Below are 22,827 nucleotides of genomic sequence, written 5' to 3' on the forward strand. Positions count from 1 at the left end.
CCCTCTCCCTTATGACATTTATGAAATGAAACCTATGATCTCTGAAGCATTTGGGTAATATTAGAGAAACTTCAGAGAGGAAAATTAGTTCTTTGGACAGGATCTGAGTGGTGAACAGTAACTTGGGCGTGGGAGAGGCTGGACCAGGAAAGAAACACAGAATAGCTCATTCAAGCACTCACAGTGGAACAGGGCAGGCAGACAGACCAGCCCCACAATCACAGTCTCCCTGGAACCCTCTGCACAGAAAGGGTCAAACTATGATCAGAGAGGCACCTTAACTTCCCCTTTTTCCCATTTTTTGAACTCTTTTAAACCTTACTAATAGTCTTTTAGCACTAACTTTTTCAGGGTGACTCTTTTTATATGAAGCACTGCAGAAAAAGCAGGAACACCTGCTTTAATCCCTGATACCTCATCCTGGGCAGAGTTACAAGTGACAGAAAACTCAGTCCAACTAGCTTTAGTCATCATTCAAGAAGGAAAACTGATTTTCCTTCTTAAGCTCCTTGTGATCACTTCCTGTTGCTGAAGTGTATACACTACTTGTTTTGGTTCCCTTAGTCCATTCTAGAGAGACAAATAAGCATATTGTTTTCAATCCTTACCTATAAGAAATTATTCTCCTACTTTAGGAGTAGATCTGCAGAGCTGTGATGTTCGAGATTTCAAGACATTTTTGTGTTGCAGCCTGTTCTTATTAAAACCTTACTGCAACCACCAAACAAATAAAACATATGTACAGCCCAAGAATGCACAGAAATACACAAGTTCAAAATTCTTTCTTCTTCTGGTCTTACTAGACAAAACTTAGATATTTTACACTAGTCATATATAAAAGTACATTCTGATATTCAGCAGAATGTTGATTTTGTTTTTTCTCTGCACTTCAGTGTTTCTATGCCTTCAGCTACAATCTGGCTAACGCAACAGCTGAACCAATTTTTGGCTCAAGTGAAGAGGTGGAATTATCCAGAAACAGAGTTGTGACTGCCTGAGGAAGTTTTCGTGCTGCTGGAGGGTGATCTTATTCAGGATTTCTCTGCCAGCTCCCTACCTCATTGTCAAGCTGATAGGATTTTGTCCCCTGAAACATGCCAAAGGCCACTTTAAATGGTTTATACAGGCCTGCTTTGAGAAGAAAATACTTGAAATGACACAGTTATAAACCATGAGGCAATAGATCTTCTTAGAATTATAATAAAACAATAACAAATTTATTGGTTATGTGAGAAACTGCTCACTTTTAAAAATTTTAAAGGTTTATTAAACCTTAACAAAAAATATTACAAAAGACTGAATAAGAAAAAACTGTAGCTCTGTGAGCCCTGCCCCCCATGACTATCAGCCTCCTGCTCCCCTACAAAATGGATGCTCTGCCTTTTAAATTTCCCTAAGTTTTATCAGTCAACTCCTGCTCTGCTGTCTATTGGTGGAGATGTTCTCTAAATGCCCTGACTACTGAGGCTGTTACAAGGGGGAGGGGAAAGGGGACTGTGGGGGACATATTACAATAACATCACTATACATCTTAACATACACATAATATCTACCTCTCTAATTGTGAGAGCCAACCATTACATTACTCATCTATAACAGATTATCTGAATGATCAGTGACTCCTCTGCTTCCTGTCAGCTAGTGCTGCCAGAAAAACTAGACATGTTGTAGTTGTGTAGGCTGGAACTAAGGGAATTTTTTTTATTTTAGGAACAGTGTGGTGTGAGGCTTGTCTGCATCACTCACATGGCTGACTGAAGACTGAGGCAAGCTGGAGGTGAAAAGCTAAACTAACAGGGACAGAAAAATTCTGGGACAATTATTTAACGTCTTTCTGTTAATTTGGCACTGCATGGAAAAGCCAGTGCAAAGTGTTTCCAACTACTCAGAGGAGAATTTGTATTGCCAATGCAATGCAAACAGGTGCAATGTGAGTTCAGAGGCAGTAAAACCAGCAAGTTTTGCCATTTATACAAATATATACAGGCACTTCACATTCTTGTGTGAAAAAATTCCACCATTAAAACAGCAAGTAATTTTAAAAAAACTACCACTAGAAGAACTGCCAATTACATATATCTCTATTTAAATTATTCATTCCAGGCATCACCTTGGTGTTTTCTTTGATATAATTGGCTAGGCACGCATATCAAAACTTGAGTGTACCTTTTCTTCTGACATCAGGTTGAAGGCTAGGCATTTTTTTTCCTTTTTTTTTTTCCTTTCTCTCAAGCAATTTAGCAATTTTGTCCCATTTGTTGCCTAAGAGACTATAAAGACCAGTACTAAAGAGGCAAAAGATGTGGTTGGGAAGGGGAGGAGGGGGGAAGAGTGCAGCTGGCCTTTCTCTTAGCTGGAGGAGGTTTTATCTTTGGAAGGGTAGATGTTATAGATGGATAATGAGATGATTGGCTCTTGCAGTTAAAAGATAACTATTGTGTGAATATTAAGAAAAGCTTTAGTGATGTATAGTTATGTTATTGTAGTTTAGATGTCCCCTGTTCTCCCCACAGTTCCCTTTCCCCCCTGTATTGCTGCCATCAGACTGCCTGGGCTGTCTAGGACAGGTACAAAGAAGGCTGCACATGTGTCCCTGGCATGGGGCAGTGGGGAATGGAAAAGCTCAGGGGGTTGCTCAGGGGGTGCAGCACGGCAACACCTGACCCCCAATCAAGTCACAAGAAAGCAATCTCCACTGATAAATGGCAAAGAAGAGCTGAGTGACAGACTCTGGGAGAGCTGGGCTGGCTGATGCAACCCCCAGGGGTATGAAAGACTGAGCATCCATCCTGAAGATGAACTGGCCATGTGGTATCCACGAGGGGCAGTTCCCAGCACTGCAGCTTTTTCCTTACGTACTCCTTTGGTGTACTTTTGTTAAGGTTTAATTAAACCTTTTTAAATTTTCAAAGTGAGCAGTTGTTTCTCACATAAAGATAATGTAAGATTTTGGCTGGGGGGGTCAGGTACTGGCCTCAAGCTCCTTGCTCTCTTGGATCAGAAAGAAACAGTCAAGTTGTTGCTACCATGGGGAGAATTCGCTGCCACCGATGAGTCCAACTCTTTAGTGCTTCTTCCTTACCCTGGGTGAGCCTTTATTCCCAAGAGTGACTGCTGAACTGGGACCTTATTAACACCCCTTTTCACACTGGAAAGGCCCCTCATCATCTGCTCAGGTACCTCAGGGGAAAAACCAGGACCCCAAACCCTTTCCCAGAAGGCGTCTCCCAGCTGCTTGTGGCAGCTGCTTGCGGCAGCTGCTTGCAAAAACCCAGCTGCAGCTGCCCAGCCCCACTGTTTTCTGCGCTGCCTCAGGCTTTTTTGCAACACTTTAAATCAACATCAGGTGCCCAACAGGACACCCCAGGGCTCCTGAAAGGGCTGTGAGTTTCTGCTACATTTTGTTTGTCACCCATGTGTGCCCACCTCAGCCATTCCAGCTCCGAGGTTCCTGCTACAGCCCATTTTGCCATCTGGAAGGGCACAGGAATTGGCTTCCTGACGTGAGTTTGTACAGGAATCCCCTTTCCTCTCTCTCCCACCAGCCCGCCCTCCATTACCGCATGGAGGAATGGCCGCGCTCACGCCACAGCGCCCCCTGCAGGCGCGGGGGAATCATCGCACCCGCCCTGCCCGGCCGGGAGCCACCTGCGCCCCTGCTGGCCGTGACCGGAACTGCACCCGAGGGGAGAGCGCTCGACAGCCGAGAGACAGCTGGTACTGATTTTATGGGTTTTGTTTGCTGCTGCTTGTTTGTTTGGCTTGTTATACATATGGATCTACACATAAGTAAAGAACTGCTATTTATTTTCCAATATCTTTGCCTGAAAGCCATGTAAATTCAAATTTATAATACTTTGGAGGGAAGGGGTTCATATTCCAAGGGAGGTTCCCACCTTCCTTGGCAGACACCTATCTTTCAAACCAAGATACTTGAACAAGATGATAACTTCACAAACTGCTACAGTAATAAAGCATGAAAAGCTTAAAATATTTTCAAAGACTTTTTTTTTAAAAAAAAAAACCAGGTGCAGAAGCCAGTTTTTCACTATATAACGAAGCAGCAAAATGTACTTTTCATATAACCTAATGTACTGGAGTGACTTTATGATGCTGGTATCCCCATTCACCTGTTTAGCCCAGAAATAAGTTTTGCACCTTTAAGATTGGTTCTGAGAGTAAAGAGGGGAGGCGGAAGAAGAGTGCACAGCTTGTTTTCAGAAATTGCACTCACGCCTCCACATCCTGCTCCTCGACTGTGTTGTCTGTGGATGGACAGACAGCAGGACAGAGCTCTCCTTTACTCTTAATTAGTTTTTAGCTAACTGAGGCAGAGAAGCTCCCTGGACTAAGGTTTTTATTTTTATTTGGACCTGTTCAAACCTGCTCTGGACTGAACACCAGCAGAGCACCAGCAGCTCACACCTGTGGCCCACTGGGCCAGGCCTGGGCTGCAGCATTTCCAGCACCAAAGGGATTGATAAGAGACTGAGTGAGCTCAACTACAGCCCACAAAAGGGACTTTCTGAGTCTGTCATCTCTTTTGGAGGGCAAGAGGTTTTATAGTTTAATATTGTTCATTTTTTTGTATTGGTAAATGCTTTCTTTGCCTGTTAAATTAACAGTTTTTTTCCACTTTTCTCCAAGGAAATATTTTCCCAAACTAGTTGGGGGAAGGGCCACTTGAATCTGCTTTCTAGAAGAACCCCTTTGGAGGTTCTCTCCCAAATTTGCCCCAAACCAGGACACCTCATCTACTCGTTTATGAACAAACATTCTGATTGACAGAGGCTGTATACATAATGAGATTCCAACACATCTGAATCTTTCCAACACTGTGAATGCAGTGTTTAGCAGCATACATAAATGGGATAATGAGGCAGAGCCACTCCTGATCATGCACTTCACACAGCACAGTTAATCTGTAATTCCCCTCTTGCCACACCTTGCTATATCCTGTATGCCATGCCCACATAATGATCCACAAACACCCACATAACTGAGCTTCTCATCTCTATCCAGGGTTCAGGATGCATTCCACCAACACAAAATGAAATGTCATCTATTCAGAAACTCATAGCCACACATCTACCTAAGATATTAAAAGAATCACATCTCTGGGACAAGGATGCCTGCTCCCACAACCAGCAAGGAACATGGAGCGAACTACTTCATTTCATGGGCCACACTGCACAAATTAACCAGCTGCTTTTCCTCAGCAACCAGTGAAGAGAGGAGACAGTGCAAACCAGAAATGCTTATTGCCCATACTGCCCCAACAGAAATCCTGTCCTCCTGCTGTGACCACCAGCAGGGCTCCCACCAACTCTTACATGGCCAGGTTGGTGGCCATGGTGTTCTCCCAAAAACAGTTTCTGTAAAGCAAAGAAGAAATCATTGGTTTCTTGACACTGTCTGCAGCAACCCTGCAAGGTGTGCCACACAGCAAGTGGTGCAGGCACTCGGGTGGCACACACACCTCACACCAGGAGAAGGGAGTTCTGCAGATCTTCACTCTTCCACCAGCACATTCCACAGCTCCTCATCTTTGCTGTGTACCCACACACATTTGTGGCTCTATGTCAAGCACCACAGTCCTCACTCAAACAAGGTAATTTAACTCTTGAAGATTAGATCCAATTAGAACATTTTTAGGGAATATTTCTGTGGTCAATGCAAAGACACGTGGCTGACTCAAATAAGGGGCTTTCATTTTGTCTTGTTTAAACCACTGTTTTTATGCTTTAGTTGCATTCTCTTAAGAAAATATGAAGCTGTGTAACCTAGTAAATCTGATGGATGTTACTGCAATACACAGCTAATACAAAGAACTGCTGTAACTACTGCCCTGCACAAGTCTCAAAGAGAAAAAACTCCTGGAGCAAGCAAGGGCTGTAGTGAAATGGGCTCTACACATTTGAAAGCTTTGGTTGAAGATTATGATGCAAGCAGACTGTACATCAAAGATGATCTGGGCTGAAAGCAGCCAGATTTCTGTCACTTGCTGTTTCTCAACTGTGAAAAATACTGTCAAGATGGAAGAAATTACTGGGCTAGTAAGTATCCTCAGAGCAATGCAAAATTAGGACTCAACCCTGCAATCAGCTGCCCACTGACAAACTTTCTGTTGGTATCTTAATTCTTACCAGATGGATTTAACAGTGGTCTAGGGCAAAGGTCCATTTGCACTAAAATTACAGAGGAATGGGCACAGGCAATGCCCAACTTCTGACAATGTCCACTAACAGCTACCACACTAAGAATAGCTGAGGCACACACAGAGCTGACAAGCAAGATGCAACTTTTCAGAAAATAATCTTTTAATACTGAAGAAGTACTAGGAGGAGAGAAAAAAAAAATAAAAGCTCTCTGGACTCCTTAGTTCTGTACAAAAACATGATTTAAGACAAAGTATTCCAAGACATAGTACACAACAAATAGAGGGCTGGTTGATGGAGAAATTTTAGATTATGGCTACTGCCATAATACTTTTCTCCAGAGGAAGTAATTATGTATCCATCTATCCCGCAGTAGACCCTTGGGAACATCAGTATCTAAGATTTATTCTAGTCAGGGTCAAAAAATGAATGTCAGCATGTGAAAATGGTAACAAACACAATGTGTCAGACACAACTAGATAAGCCTCAATTACAAGGAAATCAGAAAAAAAATAGCGTATGTGGGGATTTTAAAATAAAAATAGAGGGCTAAGGGCTAATAATAATGAAGAGCTTAAACATCTTTAAAATTTTTGCAACTAAACCTTGCTACCTAAGATAGCAACCATACACCTTGCAATGATTTTTCTTTCAAAACTGCAACTCAGGGAAGGCACCTTAGAAGTCCAAGTCCAGTTCCTCACTCCTGCAAGGAACTGCATATTGTCCTGTGCACAAATTTATGAACTTCCTTCCATGTGATTAGACTTCTTACTCCTTAACCAGATGATTGTTAGAGCTCCTTATGCTTGCAGATACTTCCTTATAATTACAGACTACATGTATTCATAGCCAATTTATATTCATTTGCTCTTATAATGACATTGTCATTTTGCTTAAATTAGGCTGTAAGACCTCCAGGGCTGTGACCAAATCTACATAAGGATAGAGAGTCCTGAGCCTAAGAGTTCCCTTTCCTTAATTTAGAGCTTTGCTTGTGGTGACAATAAAATAAATAATAAAATTTAGTTTTTATAGTTCCACTAGCCTGATGTTCTTCGACTGTATCTCTAATTAGTGCAAGCGCACTCTCATGGAGTCTGATGAAACATATTGTGATGTGTTCTGTGTGAGACTGCAGCTCTGCCTCATCTCTGACAAGTTGCTCATCTGGCTTTAGACATACATTAAGACTACAAGCTGATATTTCTCTCCTGACTATAAAAAACTAAAGAAAACACAGCAACAAATGGGTAAAAGAGCATGTCCCTTTTAGCAGTAAAGCTTGTGGTGGAACCAACCAACTCAACTCATATCTGGAAAAAGACAGAAGAAGCCAGCAGGTTCCTTCCTAGAGTCGGAATAATCTGTAATTCCTAGAGGCAGGTTCTTCTCCTCTCCAAAAGTCTTGAATTTGGGTTCTCCTGGAGCACTTTTGCTCAGAATAAACTAGTCCTGCAGAGCCTCAGTAGCATCAACAATGATATACTGCAGGTTTAGAAACACTGATTTTACATCTGTACAAACAAACATCAGATCTGGAAACTTTGCCAAGCAAAAAAATTTCCCTGATACTTAGCACAGATTTTAGACATCTGCTGTTTTGGCACTTTTGACCACACAAGGTAGCATTTCTGCTAGTTCCTCTTCAGTCCCAGCTTTGCTAAGGGCAGATTGTGCCCTGTGTTTTACCTACTCTACACAAATGAACAAAATTTCTAGAAACATTGCATATTTTTAAAAATTTTCTTTCATTATTTGTTTCATGGAATAACTGGTCTGAGTCAGCTTCTATGCCTTTTAGCTGTCCTGGCTTACTAGAACAGCAAGTTCCAACTCTGAACTCCAGAATTTATCACAGTTCAAATGGCAATGGTAAAACACCATACTTAAATATGGAACAATATAAAGAAAATGTCGTGCCTAGAATGTTAATGAAAATGGCAAATCAACAATTCTGTTTTCTAATGCAGACAAAACTAAAGATTAGCAAAAAACGAGGGCCCAAACATCCCTTTTAATTGATTTAAAGCACCAAGGACACAGGAAAGAACAGCAAGCAACTGCTACAAAAATAACATTGAAGGATAAAATGGGGGAATGTATAAAGTATCTTTTGTTTTGTTTCAACAAATACAGATTCCCATGGTCTTTCATGGTAAGAGTCCAAGTACTAGATATTCAAAAATTAACGTGAAAAAATAAGGGTTTAATTAGGGAAGAACAGAAGTACTTTCTTTCTAGATAATGCAGTTCCAAAGGACTGAACAACTGGACAAAACTCCCTTCAGAAAACACAATAATACTGAGGTATAGAAGGCATTTATGTAGATTCTCTATCTTTCTCATGAAGAGACCGAAAACAATAGAGCAGGAAAAAACAGACTAAAACTGAGTCACTCACCCAGACATCTGTAGGGAACCACGATATGTGGGTGACCATTGCACTGCTTCCATCCCCTCTTGCACCAGTTCTGTATTTTAACTGGCTGGTTGGCTTCCACAACATTGGTGATTTGCAATTCAGGGTACACCTAGCATTAAAATGAGAGAAAAAGACAAATGTTATCAGAAGTATGTACTCTGGGTCACTGTAACACATTTGTAACAACACAATATTCATCTTCTCTCTCTTCTCCCTCTTCTGCTGCGTAAAATATTTATGTCATGGTATGACTGTGTGCATCTATCTGGAAAGCTAGTGTGTCTGTTCATCAGTAAAAATATGCAGCTGCCAGTTCAGAAAAATTATGGTGGTAACTGCTGATTGTTAAAACTATAACTTGCCCAGTTATATGTGACTTAGTTAAAGATCAGCTAATCATAGGTTAAATACCTTCTCCTCCATGTCTAGGCAAAACTCCATATACACGGCATATTCTCCGTACAACTAAACTTAATAGTATGCATGCCTTTATGTTCATCTAAACCATTTTAACAAACATCATAATTCCTGCCTGCTGCAGTCTGCCTAGTAATAAAAATCTGTTGAAAAAGTTATTCATATTTGGGTCTACATTAACAATTTCTAAATTGCTGAGATCAAAATTCTCTCTGCTTTAACACCACAATACACTTCTACACCCACAACCATCACACCAGCAAATCTGTTGATGAATTTATTGGCAAACCAGAACTTTGGCTTTTTATCCCACCCCCCCCCTTTTCTATGCTAACAAAGCCTATAGCCCTCACTTTACATTTTACAAATTGGCAGTCTACCAGCCCTAACATGAAACTCAGAAGGTACTAATTTTCTTTTGCCTTTCCTCAAGCAGTCCATACCAACTTCCAGCTGTGTGAGATCTGAGGATTTAAGTGCTCTGAAAACTACTGTCTACTCATATCTTCCAATGGAAAAGAAAAACAGAAATAGGAACAAGTCTGAAGTAAACTGGAGATGGTCCAAAAACATCCTGCAGAGAACTAACATAATTCCAAAAAAAGAAAACTAGGTTAAGATGGGGTAAATTCTGAGTCCAAAACTGGTGCTTGGAAAAGTACTCTAAGAATCTTGACAGCCCCGCCTCAAGTAAAAAAGATTTGTCTCAATCATGGATCTCCACTGAGGTCATGGCATCTGAGAGACAGCACCTCCTGGCGCTCTCCTGATTGAAGGTTTAAAATATAACGATGGCGAAAATGAAGAAAGCAGCTTGAGCTAAAGTCTTGAACTTTAAAAGATGCTAAAAAATGACAGTACAGCCTTGTCAAATTTGAGATCAGTGGTCTTTAAATCAATGTGGCCTGGTCCATACACATGGGAACAACCAGAAAGCAATCAAAGCATAACTGGAAATACTTTCTTACTTTTAATTAAGAGACATGAAGGGGCTGTTACAATTTTAAACTTGAACTGTATTAACAGCTTAATGCACAAAACAAGGGCAGATACAGTAACAATGCCACAGAAATGACTACAGAAAGAAACACTGCCTACTAAACAATGCACTTTATGCTAAAGAGCTTGAATATCAATCCTGCCTTCTATTCAAAAATAAAATTTATTAATCAGATACTTCTTTCCTTGTGCAAATCCTTCACAGAATACCATCACCATTAGGTCGGATGTGACATACACACACGTGATCAGGGTCCAAGAAGAAAAAAGTTTTTATTCTGCATGTTGTTCAGCTTATATACTCTTAACAAACTGTGATCTTAAGTCATTAACTACATCACAATAACTTATTCTATTCATTAGTGCAAAGCAATTAGCATCAATATAACTGGCAAAAGTTTCACAGAAATTTAATAAGGCATGTATACACATCTACTTAGGCACGTAGTTTAGCTTACAAAAATTTTCATGTATCTTTTCTAATCTGTTCCCATGCTGACAGCCTTGTCTTCTTCCTTGCTATGGATATACTCAAAAATCATCAATTGTTATTTCTTCTATTAACTCAGCTTTGCTTGCAGGCCAGCGGTCAAGCCCCTCCATAGAACACATCTGTCAGATCTTTGCCAATTTCAACAGCACCCTCAGCTCACTACAACTGATGGCTGAAGAAATACAGAGGCTGAAGGTGCAGCCTGGGATGTTAACCCAGCACACAAGATACAGGGACCTCAAGAAAGCCCACAGGCAGAACTACAGTGTGAAAGTTTCCTACACTTTGAAGACTGAAGCTTTACTTTCTTTCTTTTGTCAGCAGGTGGCCAAGGCTGATGGTCATCATCCACATTACCTACACTGCCCATTTTCACACTGCTTGCATAAAGTGGCTCCAGAGGAACTTGCTGCTGCCCCTGCTCCATCAGTGCTTCAAATACTGAACTCTCCACTGAAACAGCAGGTTCAGGGAAAGCCTTTACACATGCTCATGATCCCTGTAACAGCACTGCCAAAATGGATTAGTAGGAAACTTCACACTTTAACTGCTGTGTAAATATTACCCTGCAAGGCTCCATAGCTGTCTCAAGACAGCTAACATGCACGATGCAAGAGGAAGATTTCTTCTTCTTTGGGTACTTCCTTTAGCATTGCTATGCTGAACTCTTCCAGTTCATGCCTCTACAAATGTCACACTCATGTAATTAGAACCCATGGTTAGATAATACTGGGTGCTGTCACAAGCCATGCGCTTGATATATCAGTGTCCACTGACATGTTCTTATCAGGGACCCCAGGGTTAAGTGTCACCTGCCATTGGCAGTGGAAATAAATGCCTTAAATGAAGACAACTAAGGAAATTTCAAAATTGACAGACTGGAATGTTTAAAAAAGGAAATTAAGATGAAAAAGGCCACTTATTTACCCACATGAATGTGTACACATAGGTTTAAAGTGACAGAAGATAGAATTCTGAGCCACAAGAACGAAGATACACTTAGTTGTTTTCCTGAGATGAATTTCTAAAGGGTAAGAGTGCATTATTACCATAGGGCCTCAATGAAAGAGTAATATTAGTTGGAAAAATAAGTTCATATATTATTTTTATTTTTACTATTACCCAAAACCACTATTTTAACTGCTAGTTAGTAAAGGGGACCAAATGCTAAGTAGTTAGCAGTATTTGTCAAAAGTACACAAGGACAATGAAATACAAACAAACCTCTTTTTTTTGTTACTACATCAATTACTAAACTCCTAATTTCCACTGACAGCTCACACAAAGCCCAGTCCACCCTTTAGGAGAGAAAACAGGCTTTGAATTTCATTAACAATAGGTTAATGCCAGTGTATGTGCCAAGGAGAACTCTCCTCACTAGACTTATATAATGCATTTGCTCTGAATTGAAGTGGGACCTACTTAGTGGCACAGAAAAATGAGCCTCATATTTATTTATAGTGTCCCTAATGAGCTCCTTCTACAGTGTCAGTGTAAAGCAGAACTAGAAAGTTGCCAGATAACCAAACTTTCAACATTATAACTTGATATAGAGAAGTTCCATTAATTCATCTTAAAAGAAACAGTGGAGAAAACAGAGATGAATGTAATCTAGAAAATTTAACTGGCAATCAAGAGTTACAGCTACATCTTCATTTACTTCCATTTTCATTAGCAAGTCTCCTTATATACTAACTGCAGAAAAAAAAATCTAAAAAGCCACTCAGACTATTCAGAATTTAATATAATCTTGCTAAAACTCATGTTTACCATTACCAGCTTTGATGCCACATAGATTTAGGACTAAAATGTAGACATCCTTAACAAAAGGAGATAAAATGGGATGAGAAAGCTTTTGGGTTGAGATAGAGAGAAAATATTTACCAATTACTATCATAGGCAAGAGAGATTCAACTTGGGGAAAATATTTTTAATTTCCAATTAAAAGAATTTAAAAGGAGACATAGTGGGACAAACACTGATCACTTCTCTCTGACCAGTAGGAACAGCATGAAGCTGAGTCAAGGAAGGTTTAGATTGGGTATTGGGAAAAATACATTGGGTATTCCCTATCCACTTTAAGCACAACTACCCAGATGGTAGTTGGGCACTGAAACAGGCTATTTCTATTCCTTTCTAAAGTATACACAGAATCTATAAAGTTTCTGCTTTCCAGAATTTTGCATTGATCAGCTGAAGAGCAGCAACAAGCAGACATGCTACATTCATTTCCAATTGTTTGCATATTCATGAAGAGGAAACAGGATAATAATTTCTGTATGTCCATGCAGTGTTTCTGCAAACTTTCCAACCTACAACTTGGGAAGCAGCAACAATGCAGAGTCCCAAATTAGCAGCAGCAGGTGTGGTGTCACATGAGTAGCCATGATACAAGCACCATCAACCCTAAAAGAAAAGTCCTGTTCTCAGTCTTGCAGTCTGTGTCCAGAAAATAGACAGCTATAAGCAGAATAAAGTTACTAAATGTCTCATGTAAAATATCCTAATTTACTCCTGGTTTTTAAAACTATTCTACATTACAGTAGCTCCATGGCTTTCCCTGTGGCAGCCCCCTGCCCAGGAACCATCACCCCCTCTGATCCAGAGCGCTCCCATCACCAGCAGAACACCTTTCCTTCTCTTCCACGTCTCTGTGGCTTCAGCTGTGTCCTGTCACGTCTAACCAGACTCAACCACTTGCTCCTGGCTTTTTCAGCCATCAGGCCCTTCTGCACACCAAAGGAAGGCTACAGGGATAGCTGAAGCTGGCACCCAAACTTCTTCTGTCGCTCTCTATAACCCAAACAAAGCCTTCACTTGCTCAAAGAGAATTATGAGAGTCAAACCCAGCATTAGCAGCATTGGAGCCGTTTTGAAATTCTCTGCCATGAGCCAACATGAGAAATAGCAAGGAAACCAAGAAGGAACAGCTCTGCCCCTGCACCACAAGTTCCAGGCATCTACTGCTGCAGTTTAATCAGTATAACATCTCAGGTATTTGCACTAATTTCCAGCAGCCACTTGGGAAGAGTGTATGCATACACCCTTTTAACCCCACAGTTTCAAAGAAAAAGTTTAACAGTAATCAATTCCTAAGCTAAAGCCCACACCAAATTACTTAGGATAAATAAATAATCCCAGGTTGAATGTCTTCCAAACCAGCCAGGGAATTTTTCTATTAATTAAATCCCGAGGACAAATTTCCAGAGACACACTACTTCGTATCTTCAGCACATCCATCCATAACATCATTTCAAGTTTAATAGCTCCAGCCTTACTAGCTATTGGAGTCAATCCTCAGCCTCACCTAGGGGTTTCACATATTACTCTTTTAACTACTTCTTTAGGCCCATCTAATAAATCACCCTTCTTTCCAACATCTTAGCTGCTTCACTGTTACACACAGAGTCGCTCTTCAAGAGTTTCCTGCCACAAAACTCACCCAGATTTCAATTCCTTTTACCCCAACTCTTGCCTCTCCAGTCCACTCATCCTGGCATTTTTTCAATTCTCCTTTCAAATCCCTCTGCACTCAGAGACTCTCAAGTTCCATGCTAGGACACAAATGCTGTCCTCTTTTCTTTAGTCCTCTTCCTTTTAGTCTCTAGGCACACAAAGTCAGCAAACATTTCAACACTCCAACTAGTTTCCTTCTTTACTGATCTTATCCTATGGAAAGGAAAGCAAAGCAAAACTAAACATGCAGGTGTGAGTGTATGGTGAGAGTGAGATGGCAGATGATGAACCTTCGAGGCACTAGCCACAGATCAGGTGGAGATGGGATCAGAGATCAAAATGTTGCTGCAATTTTTACTCTTGGTCATGACAACAAGCACTTACTGCTTTTCTCTGTGAGCAGAGTACATACAACATCCTGATACATCATTCCAACTGCCTTGGGTATTGAGAGTGCTAGAAACACGAGCTGGTTTTAGTGCAGTGACCAGTTGGGTTGGTTCACCCAATAAAGCTTCATACATACATGATCTCTTGTCTTAAAATTCCCTAATGTGCTTTTACCTGGAATTTCATGCAAGACTGCCACTTCCCCTGTAATTCAAGTGTTCAGAAAGGCTGCCAGCCATGAGGCAGCTGGCTCAACCCTAATCTATGCACCGGACTCCATAAACTGAACCCTCTCAGTTGGCTTTCTCCCCACTTTTTTTTTTCTGCACATGGGGAAGGCAGAAGCCTATGAAAGCAGAAATAAGGATGCAAGGTCAAACATATCCATCTCACTGCCTTTCAAGTACTTGATTTTATAGCACAAATGTCTCTATGCAGTAAGAAAAACCAAAACTTGAGCCTTGCCAAGAATTTTCTGTTTACCACATCAGGTTTTCTAAAGCCTCTCTTGTGTAATTGTAGAGGATATCCAGCTTTTCATACTGTAAAACCTCAGAGTAAACAGGGCTAGGCTTATAGTCTCTTCTAAGGTGCTTCCCTGTCCACTTTAAGCACAGCAAGCACTTCTACTTCTCCATAGGCAAAGTATTTTATTCACAGTCAACGAAGTCTACTTTGTCATGTCACGACTACCCTGTTCACACATTCGCTCCCCTTGAATTGAAGCCTCATCAGCCTCCTACTCTACAGCATCTACAGAAGCAACTAACAGTTTGGGGTTTGCGGCATTGGTGGTTTTTTGCATTTTTTTTTGCTTCTGTGCTTCCAATTTTTCATAAAATTTCTGCATGAATAAGTTTAAATATTGGAGCAGCGAGACAGAATAATACCTAATCAAGCTAATTGGGTACTTTTATCTCTAATTAATATATTTTGTGCAAAGGACAAGGACTATTGTCCTCCCAGAAAGGGGATGGAGGGGAAGGGGGAAAAGCAGACAGAAGTAATTTTAAAAAAATAATAAAAATCAACAACAATAATAAAAAATCTTCTCATTTAGGCATGATACAATATTTTATCCATCCCCTTCCCTCTCTAAGGGTGTGATAGGTTAATCTGGCTTTCAGCAGGGGTGAAGAAAAAGCCACAGAGGCTGCTTCTGGAGAAGAAGTTCCTCAAAAATTCTACTCTGTCCAGCAGAGCCAATCCCTAAAGGCTCTGATGACTGAGATATTGGTTGGCCCAATATGAACCACGTGACCAGCAGTAAGAGTCGTGGGGAACAATTCCCCAGTGCAGAGCCCAGACAGGATCAACTTTTCAGTTCTGCAGAACTCTATAAAAACTTTTCAATTGATATAACTTGAGAACAAACAAGCCTACAGACACCAATTCTCTCCCGAGTCAGAGAAAAGGAAAAGGTGAAGACACGCGAGGAGAACAACATGGCAATGCTGAGGTCAGTGCAAAAGACAGAGAGGGAAGAGGAGGTGCTCTGAGCGTCGGAGCTGAAACTCTGCTGTAAGCCATGGTGAGGACTATAATACAACAAACTGTTTCCCTGTAATTCATGAAGTGCATGGGGGAATGCAAAATTCACTTACAGCCCATGAGAAAAAGGTGCTCACACTGGAGCGGGTGGATGTTATGAAGCTGTGATCTGGTGAGAGTCTTGAACAGAGAAAGAGAAAGAACCTTCACTTCCAGAGATAGAGGAAGAGGACCTTTGCTTTTATACTAGAACAGCTCATCCCTGAGAGACTGCACCCCATGAACAAAATGGCTCACAAGAAAACAGTTGTAGGAAGACTGCTTTGCCCATGGGAAGGATCCACACTGCAGCTGGTTCAGGCAGGACTGCTACTCGTGAAAATTCAAGTTGGAAAACCACACTGGAAAAGTGTTGTCATCTTATTGCTAAAGTTCCATACCTTCTTGGTGATTTCTCATGGGCAGCTCCTCACAGCACTGACTCCTCCTTCTTCACAGCACAGCCAACAAACTCCAACTCCCTTCTCACCCAGCTAACCCACTCTTTCATAGCACTCATTCTCAATGGACACAGCTGTGGCCTGTTATGGGCAGGCCTGTTCCTAATCTTTGGTGATTAGTACAGCTGCAACTCCTCAGGGGTGAGATTGATTATCTTGAGCGCTATCTTTATTTTCTTACATTCTATCCCCCCACAGAAAAGTTCACAGGGAACTGTGTCTGGTGGGAAGGAGCCCATGGCATAGCAAAAGACACTCCTCTCCCTAAATGAAGATTTCTTTTTTTAGAAGTGACAAACTGACTAAAAACCCACGTTTTGCCTCCCTCCGCTGAAAGTGAGAAGGAAAAAAGGGCTAGCAGAGGGAAAAGGTGTTCTAAAAGTGTACTTTAGTTCTCATTACTCTCTTTTAATTCCCTTTTTTTTTTCCTTTATACCTTTTAAAGTTTAGAGGCTGTTTTGCCCTAAACTGTTTCTTCCCAATCCTTACCTCAACTCATGAGCCCCTTTGATATTTTCTTTCCCCCTCAAAAAAATGAATAATTTTTTAATTAAAATAAATGAAAAAAAAATAATTTATTCATTCTTCTTTGCTGCTCAACAACAGGAAAGGAGAATGAATAAATTATTTTTTCATGGGTCCACTGGCATTTGGCCAGCATCAAACCCATGACAAAGGGTTGCCTCAGGCACTGTGGCACCAAATCAAGGAAGGTGGGACAGTATAAGCAGCCAGACAGCCTGGGTCTGGTGTCCTGGTTCTCCTGCAGGCTGCCATCCCTCCAACAGCACACACAGTCTGTTGAAGGAAGGTGAGGCATAGTGCTCTCCTGACAGGAGCTCCTCAGTCACACATCAGTACAGGAAATGCCAGTGATCCACATAAGACAACGAATACACAAGGAAGATGCTTAAGCAAAATTATTTTGGTTATTGCACCAGCATCCTGGGGACTGCAATAAAGGCTCAGCTGCCTGATGCGGATCTGCAAAAGCAATCCTTACTATTATTTTAAAAAAGCAAATATGAGAAGAAAAAAATAAAAAGAAGGGGGAAATAAACCCAAAAAACCTCCACAACAAACCCCCAAGGAGCTAAACAACATCTGACCTTTCTTTTTGTGGTATTATCATAATGAAGATGAAATGTTGCATTTCACCTTAAGCATGATACATTTCAAAAAGGGCTGGCAGGGAAAGAAGCAGATTTTATGCCAGCATTTTCTGCCTAAGGATGAGGTACCATTCTGAAGGCATGAAATAAAGAATGTAACCACTTTGTGAAAGTCACTACATGCACAAAGTTATTATTTCATTCTCCCCAGAATTTCAGAGAAAGCATTAATGAAAGTGGGCTATAATATGCATATTTTAAATCATCCAATTACCTACCTGAATTACTTTCACAAACCTTACTGAAAGGAAATTCCCACCTTTCTATAGAACAGAAAAATATGTGGCTGAGTTGTTGGTTATGTTTCTTGAGGAAATCACAGTACAAAATTAATCTAAGCTGTAGCAGAAAATCTGTGAAAACATACCAGGAAAAACCTAATTGCTCTCTATTGAAGTATTTCCAAGTTCTACTTCTTACAAAATTATGTACTTGATGTCAAAGTTGTCTTTGAGGCCATGCAAAAACTGTCACAAGGTAAGAGGCCCATTATGATTTTTCATAGTCTAATTAATTTATGCTTTCTTGAGTTAACTGCAAATATAGCCAAAGGGTAATTTATTAATCTAAGAATCTAGATCCATTTGTATATATGACCTAAGAGACAAACAAGGCTGTGATTTCCTTTTTCATGAAATCAACTTCAGGCTCTAGTACCAAAAATGTGAAGTGGTATTACAAAATCATTTTCTAAAACAGTGGTTGTACCCCATCATCTAGGGCAGAAGAAAACCATGCATGGTTTAGTCCAGCAGTGAAAGCTATACAGGAAAAGTTGGGGAAGTCTGCCAATTAAAATGGACTACCTAATATTCTGAAATATAAGTTGACCTCAAAAGGAGAAAAAAAAAATAAAAAAAAAGAGGGAAAACTAGAAATGGAATTCAAGAATGAGGAACAGAGCTATAGGGAGTATTTCCATCATGTCTTTCAATCAAGACACCTACAAGTAGTTACCTGAGCAACTGTAAGATGACACTGCATTTTTCTTTCTTTATAAATCAACCAGCAATGTTTTTTCATGATTATTGCTCTTGTGAATGAGATACACATTATACAGACTATAGTTTTTACACTGAGAATATTTAGTGTCAGGAAAAAGATAAAAAATTTCCTTTCTAAAGAAAAAAAATCAATTCTTCCTTGACAAATATTTAGAAACATGTTTTACTCCAATTCTTTCTCATAATTTTTTTTTTTTTTTGTCCAGAATAATCAGAATTGCCTCACCATTGCCTTGCACAGATAACAATTCAGCCTGAAAACTGCCCTCTTAGGACACACACAAGCACAAGGTCTGTAATGGCAGACTGAGTAGGCCCTAAAGCTGAAGCAGAAGCACACATGAAGCATCTCCCAGGGCAATTATACTTTTTAACACTCACTACGCACTTTTTTTGTGAAATACACTTTTTCTTCTTTCTGAATGGAAAACATACAGCAAAAAGTTCCCGTCTGTTGCTGCACTACTGCATCAGACCCACCCCCCCTTGGTTTATTTTCCAGCAGTGAGAACAGGCTCACAGTTCACCTTTGCACTTTCTCAGCAATCCCCACTACTCACAGGGTCCAAGCTGCGCACAGACCACAGCAGAAGTTAGGGGCCAAAGTTTTTGCGTCATTTTTTCCACTTACAGGTAAGAAACACTGCTGTAGAGATGGCTACTGAACTTAGTACACATAAGGAAGGAGAAAGGCTCTGACAGAAGCTCTCAACAACAAACTCACATAAACATCAAGTCTTGTGTGCAAGAAGTTGCCAGTCACTGGGCTGCCTATAGGCATCTTTGCACTTACCAGAGCACCTCAGAAGCCTGCAAATCTAAGAACTTCCTCTCTTAGTGCTCCATTTCCCACCAAAAAAGAAGCTGAACGTTTTCTTGCCAGCTTTCTTCCTCCAGCAGTATGCTCCCACACAGATGGCAAAACATTTTTTGAAACTTCAAACTGCATGCTCCACTGAAGTCAGTAGAAACCCTATGATGCCTTAGAATTTAGCTTTCATATTTTTCAGATCCTGTACTGCTTTAGTGTATAACTCTAAGATTCCATAGCCTATCAGCTACTGTTCTCCCATTTTATTCTGACAAAATGATTTCTCTCTAGGCCTGAAACTCAAGGACACCTTACTGTCTCAGGGCCAAAAAAAGTAACAACAGTAAATTTAGGGATGGAGTGGGGGCACAAACTTGGAGTAAATTACTTCATTATCCAAAGCCGTAATTGGAGAATTAACCCCTGATGTATAAAATGGACCAAACTTTTATCTGTATGAAAAACTCGTGAACATCTTCCATCCTGGGCGTAGCTTCTCAGAGGCTTCTGAGTGCCCAAGTTGTACCTATTGAGGGCCTTTAATAAATACCAACTTTTATTCTCTTTATCTTGTCTAGCCTCTGTTCTAGGTAGCCACTCTAAGGCATCATCTGGCACCAATTTCTCTAACAGAAAGATTCAATCCAACTCCAAGAAAACTTGAAATATGAAAAATTAGTTTCCTCCTTCCTCAAAAGGCCAGTCCCAAAAGGATTAGGATGGCTGCCAAATCGAGAAACCACTCCAAATTGCTCCCAGTGACTCAACTGACCACAGAGATGTCAATCCCTAGAGAACACTCTTGGGGTGCAACAAAGTCCAATCATATCCCACAAAACTTCAACACCAATATATTTAAGATATCATTCTCAGAAATGGGATATTAATTTCCAACTGCTCAAAGGCACAGTGAGCAAAGGAAACATCAGAATAAACTGAAATCCAAGTAAGTTATGAATATTCTGAGATGTACTGATCCTGAATTTCAAAGGACAGAGTAAGGACTGTAACCCTGCATCTGCTTTCCAATATAAACCACTGTGAAGCTGCAACATCCCATGAACATGTCCCTGCATCTTGCCAGTAGATATCCCCGCCTGCAGCTGGGATATCACAGCATCATCAACATGGCCATTTCCTCAAAATCCAGAGACAACTTTAATATTAAAAATAATTATGATAATTTATTGCATGTGTCTTTTTTTTTACTGGCAAGGCTGGCAAACAACACATTTAAATTAATATGATCTTTGGCACCCTTTCTCCAACAAGAATTAAGTTCACTGAATTGGACTGAAGTAAACATAAATAAATCAAATATGACCATTCAAATCAAGGACTCCTGGACTGAAAGGATTTAGAAATTGCCGAAAAAACCAGCCAAGAAATCCTTAACATTCCATACTGCTTTGGCTCATCCTGGGAGAGAAACTACTTCTTGCCTCTCAGAATTGCACCTACACTTCTCTTGAAACTTTCAGAAACAAACAAAAGGCAGATCAAAATTTTAAAATGCTCTTATCTTCAGGATTATGTTTTGATGCAATCTTTTACTGTGCTCAGTGGCTTAGCAGTTCCTGTTATTTAGTTGGGTAACTGAGATAAGCTTTACTTTAGCACTTAGGAAAGTTAAACATTAACCTAGAATGAAATTCCTTCTCCAATGATTAATCTAAGCAGCAAGTCAATGTAAGGATTGCAGAGATTTCTGTTTTTAATTTCCAGCACAGTGCAAGCCTTTGGCACCACTCTGTTGCTGAAGCTGAGTGAAAAACACCAGACTGATCCTTTGACAGTCTGACACCCCAATCAACCAGAAATCCTGCCACAGCTACACAACGTGATAAATTATTTTGTAAATATCAAATCCATTTGTGCTATGAAAAAGGCAATTTTTTAGTTTGCCAAGCAACAACAAAGAATCCTTATCTTAGAAACCAGCAGGCGATACTGATGCTTCTCCTGTAACTCCAGCTGCCAAAACCCTGGCAGAAACCAAAGCTACAGCAAAATCAGCAGCAATTGGGATTCTGCATTTGAGATGGAGGGTCCATATGCTTTTTCTCCAAATCTTTATGGCAGGTCTGCAGAATCTGTGGAACTGTTCAGCAACTGACCCAAAAAACCTAAATTTCAGATCAGATAATCACTACAAGGATACTGAATCACATAAAATTTCTCAGTCTTTCATTCACCTTTCAATTCTCCTCTGTCCTTCCTGCTGTCATCACGCTGCCTAACACCAACCTTTTCCACATTTCTTTATTTTCACCTGCCTCTCATTTTCTGCACAGATTCTGGTATTTTTGAATACATTTGCTCTCTGCTTATGTTTTCTGCCGCTAAATGAAACTGTGGATCCACATTTTCATCTCTGATTAACATGTAGTCTACTCTTCATTACAGACTTGATTTGATATCTGTCTTTTTCACCTAATAATATTGGGACTTCCTCTATTGCCTGAGAAAGCTTGCTGGCAGAATTCAGAGATAAACAGCATGTGTTCTTCTGAAAACACATAGAACCAAGTGGCAGGAAGATGTAGTGCTTTTAGAAATATCTAAAAGGTTCTCTTCACAGGCTGTTCAAAGACCACAGCAAAGCCACCCTCTGGTCAGTTGTCATGAGAAGAAGTCCTGCCCTCACACCTCCTCCAACACTACCAATCCAGCTCATCTGAGGAGAGGATCAAAGAGGAAACTCGCCCTTTTTCTGTTTGCTGGGGTTTGCTTTGTGCCATTTCAGCTCCCTAAACTTCCTTGCTGCAAGATCAGACATCTGCTAAAATTTAGCAGAGAAGAAATGAGGAGGAAGGAGAGAAGAAAACTGACTGTTTCTTCAACAGCATGTACTGCTTAAGCTCAATGCTTGTGCCAAACCACTGTGTAGCATCTCTCCTGCTAAGAAACTCTTAAAATATCAGCTTGCAAAATCTGACCATCTCAGATCTGGCTACAGATCCTAAGCTACAACAGCTCAAAATGTATAAGCTGAAAGTCTGCAAAAGCAGGATTATTCAGGAATTTCAAGCCTGGCTGAAAATGGGAGACTCCTCAGTCCCCTATGTTACTCCAAACCAGAGCAATGTCTTGGTTAAAGGAACAAAACTGCTAGGAACACATCATACTCAAGAGTGGCTCCAAAATACTAGAAGTCATCTTCCAGATTTAAACAAGTAATTGTCTGTTAGCATATCCACAGATGTGCTGTCAGCAATAGCTTAAAATTAGCTTCTATGACAATCACCTCTAAAATACTAAAAAAAATACACGTTAACTTACATGGTATTACAAGTTTAGCTTTAATAAGACTATTCTAATCAAATCCTCTTAGAGTCCTTATTTAGAATCATAAATGCAATTCCTGCTTCTTAGATGAAACTTTTTTTTTTCTTCTGTCCAATGGAGTGTACAGACTGGTGAAATTGTGTGGCAACTTGGAAAAGCAACATTACCTGCAAAACTTTACAGATGTTTGAGGAAACACTCATCAAAATAATTTTTTTTAAAG

The 22,827-nt window shown here is 40.3% G+C and overlaps 1 protein-coding gene across 4 annotated transcripts in view; it reads right to left on the reverse strand.

Moving 5' to 3' along the window:
• Nucleotides 1-22,827, reverse strand: part of APP (amyloid beta precursor protein) — a 199,095-nt gene that overhangs the window by 117,806 nt on the left and 58,462 nt on the right. For all 4 annotated transcript variants that reach the window (XM_066571952.1, XM_066571954.1, XM_066571951.1 and 1 more), the window contains exon 3: nucleotides 8,563-8,692. In XM_066571952.1, the coding sequence (XP_066428049.1) occupies nucleotides 8,563-8,692 (130 nt within the window). The remainder of the gene's footprint in view (nucleotides 1-8,562; nucleotides 8,693-22,827) is intronic.

This window comes from Molothrus aeneus, chromosome 2, assembly GCF_037042795.1.
Source record: "Molothrus aeneus isolate 106 chromosome 2, BPBGC_Maene_1.0, whole genome shotgun sequence".
NCBI classification, from domain to species: Eukaryota; Metazoa; Chordata; class Aves; order Passeriformes; family Icteridae; genus Molothrus; species Molothrus aeneus.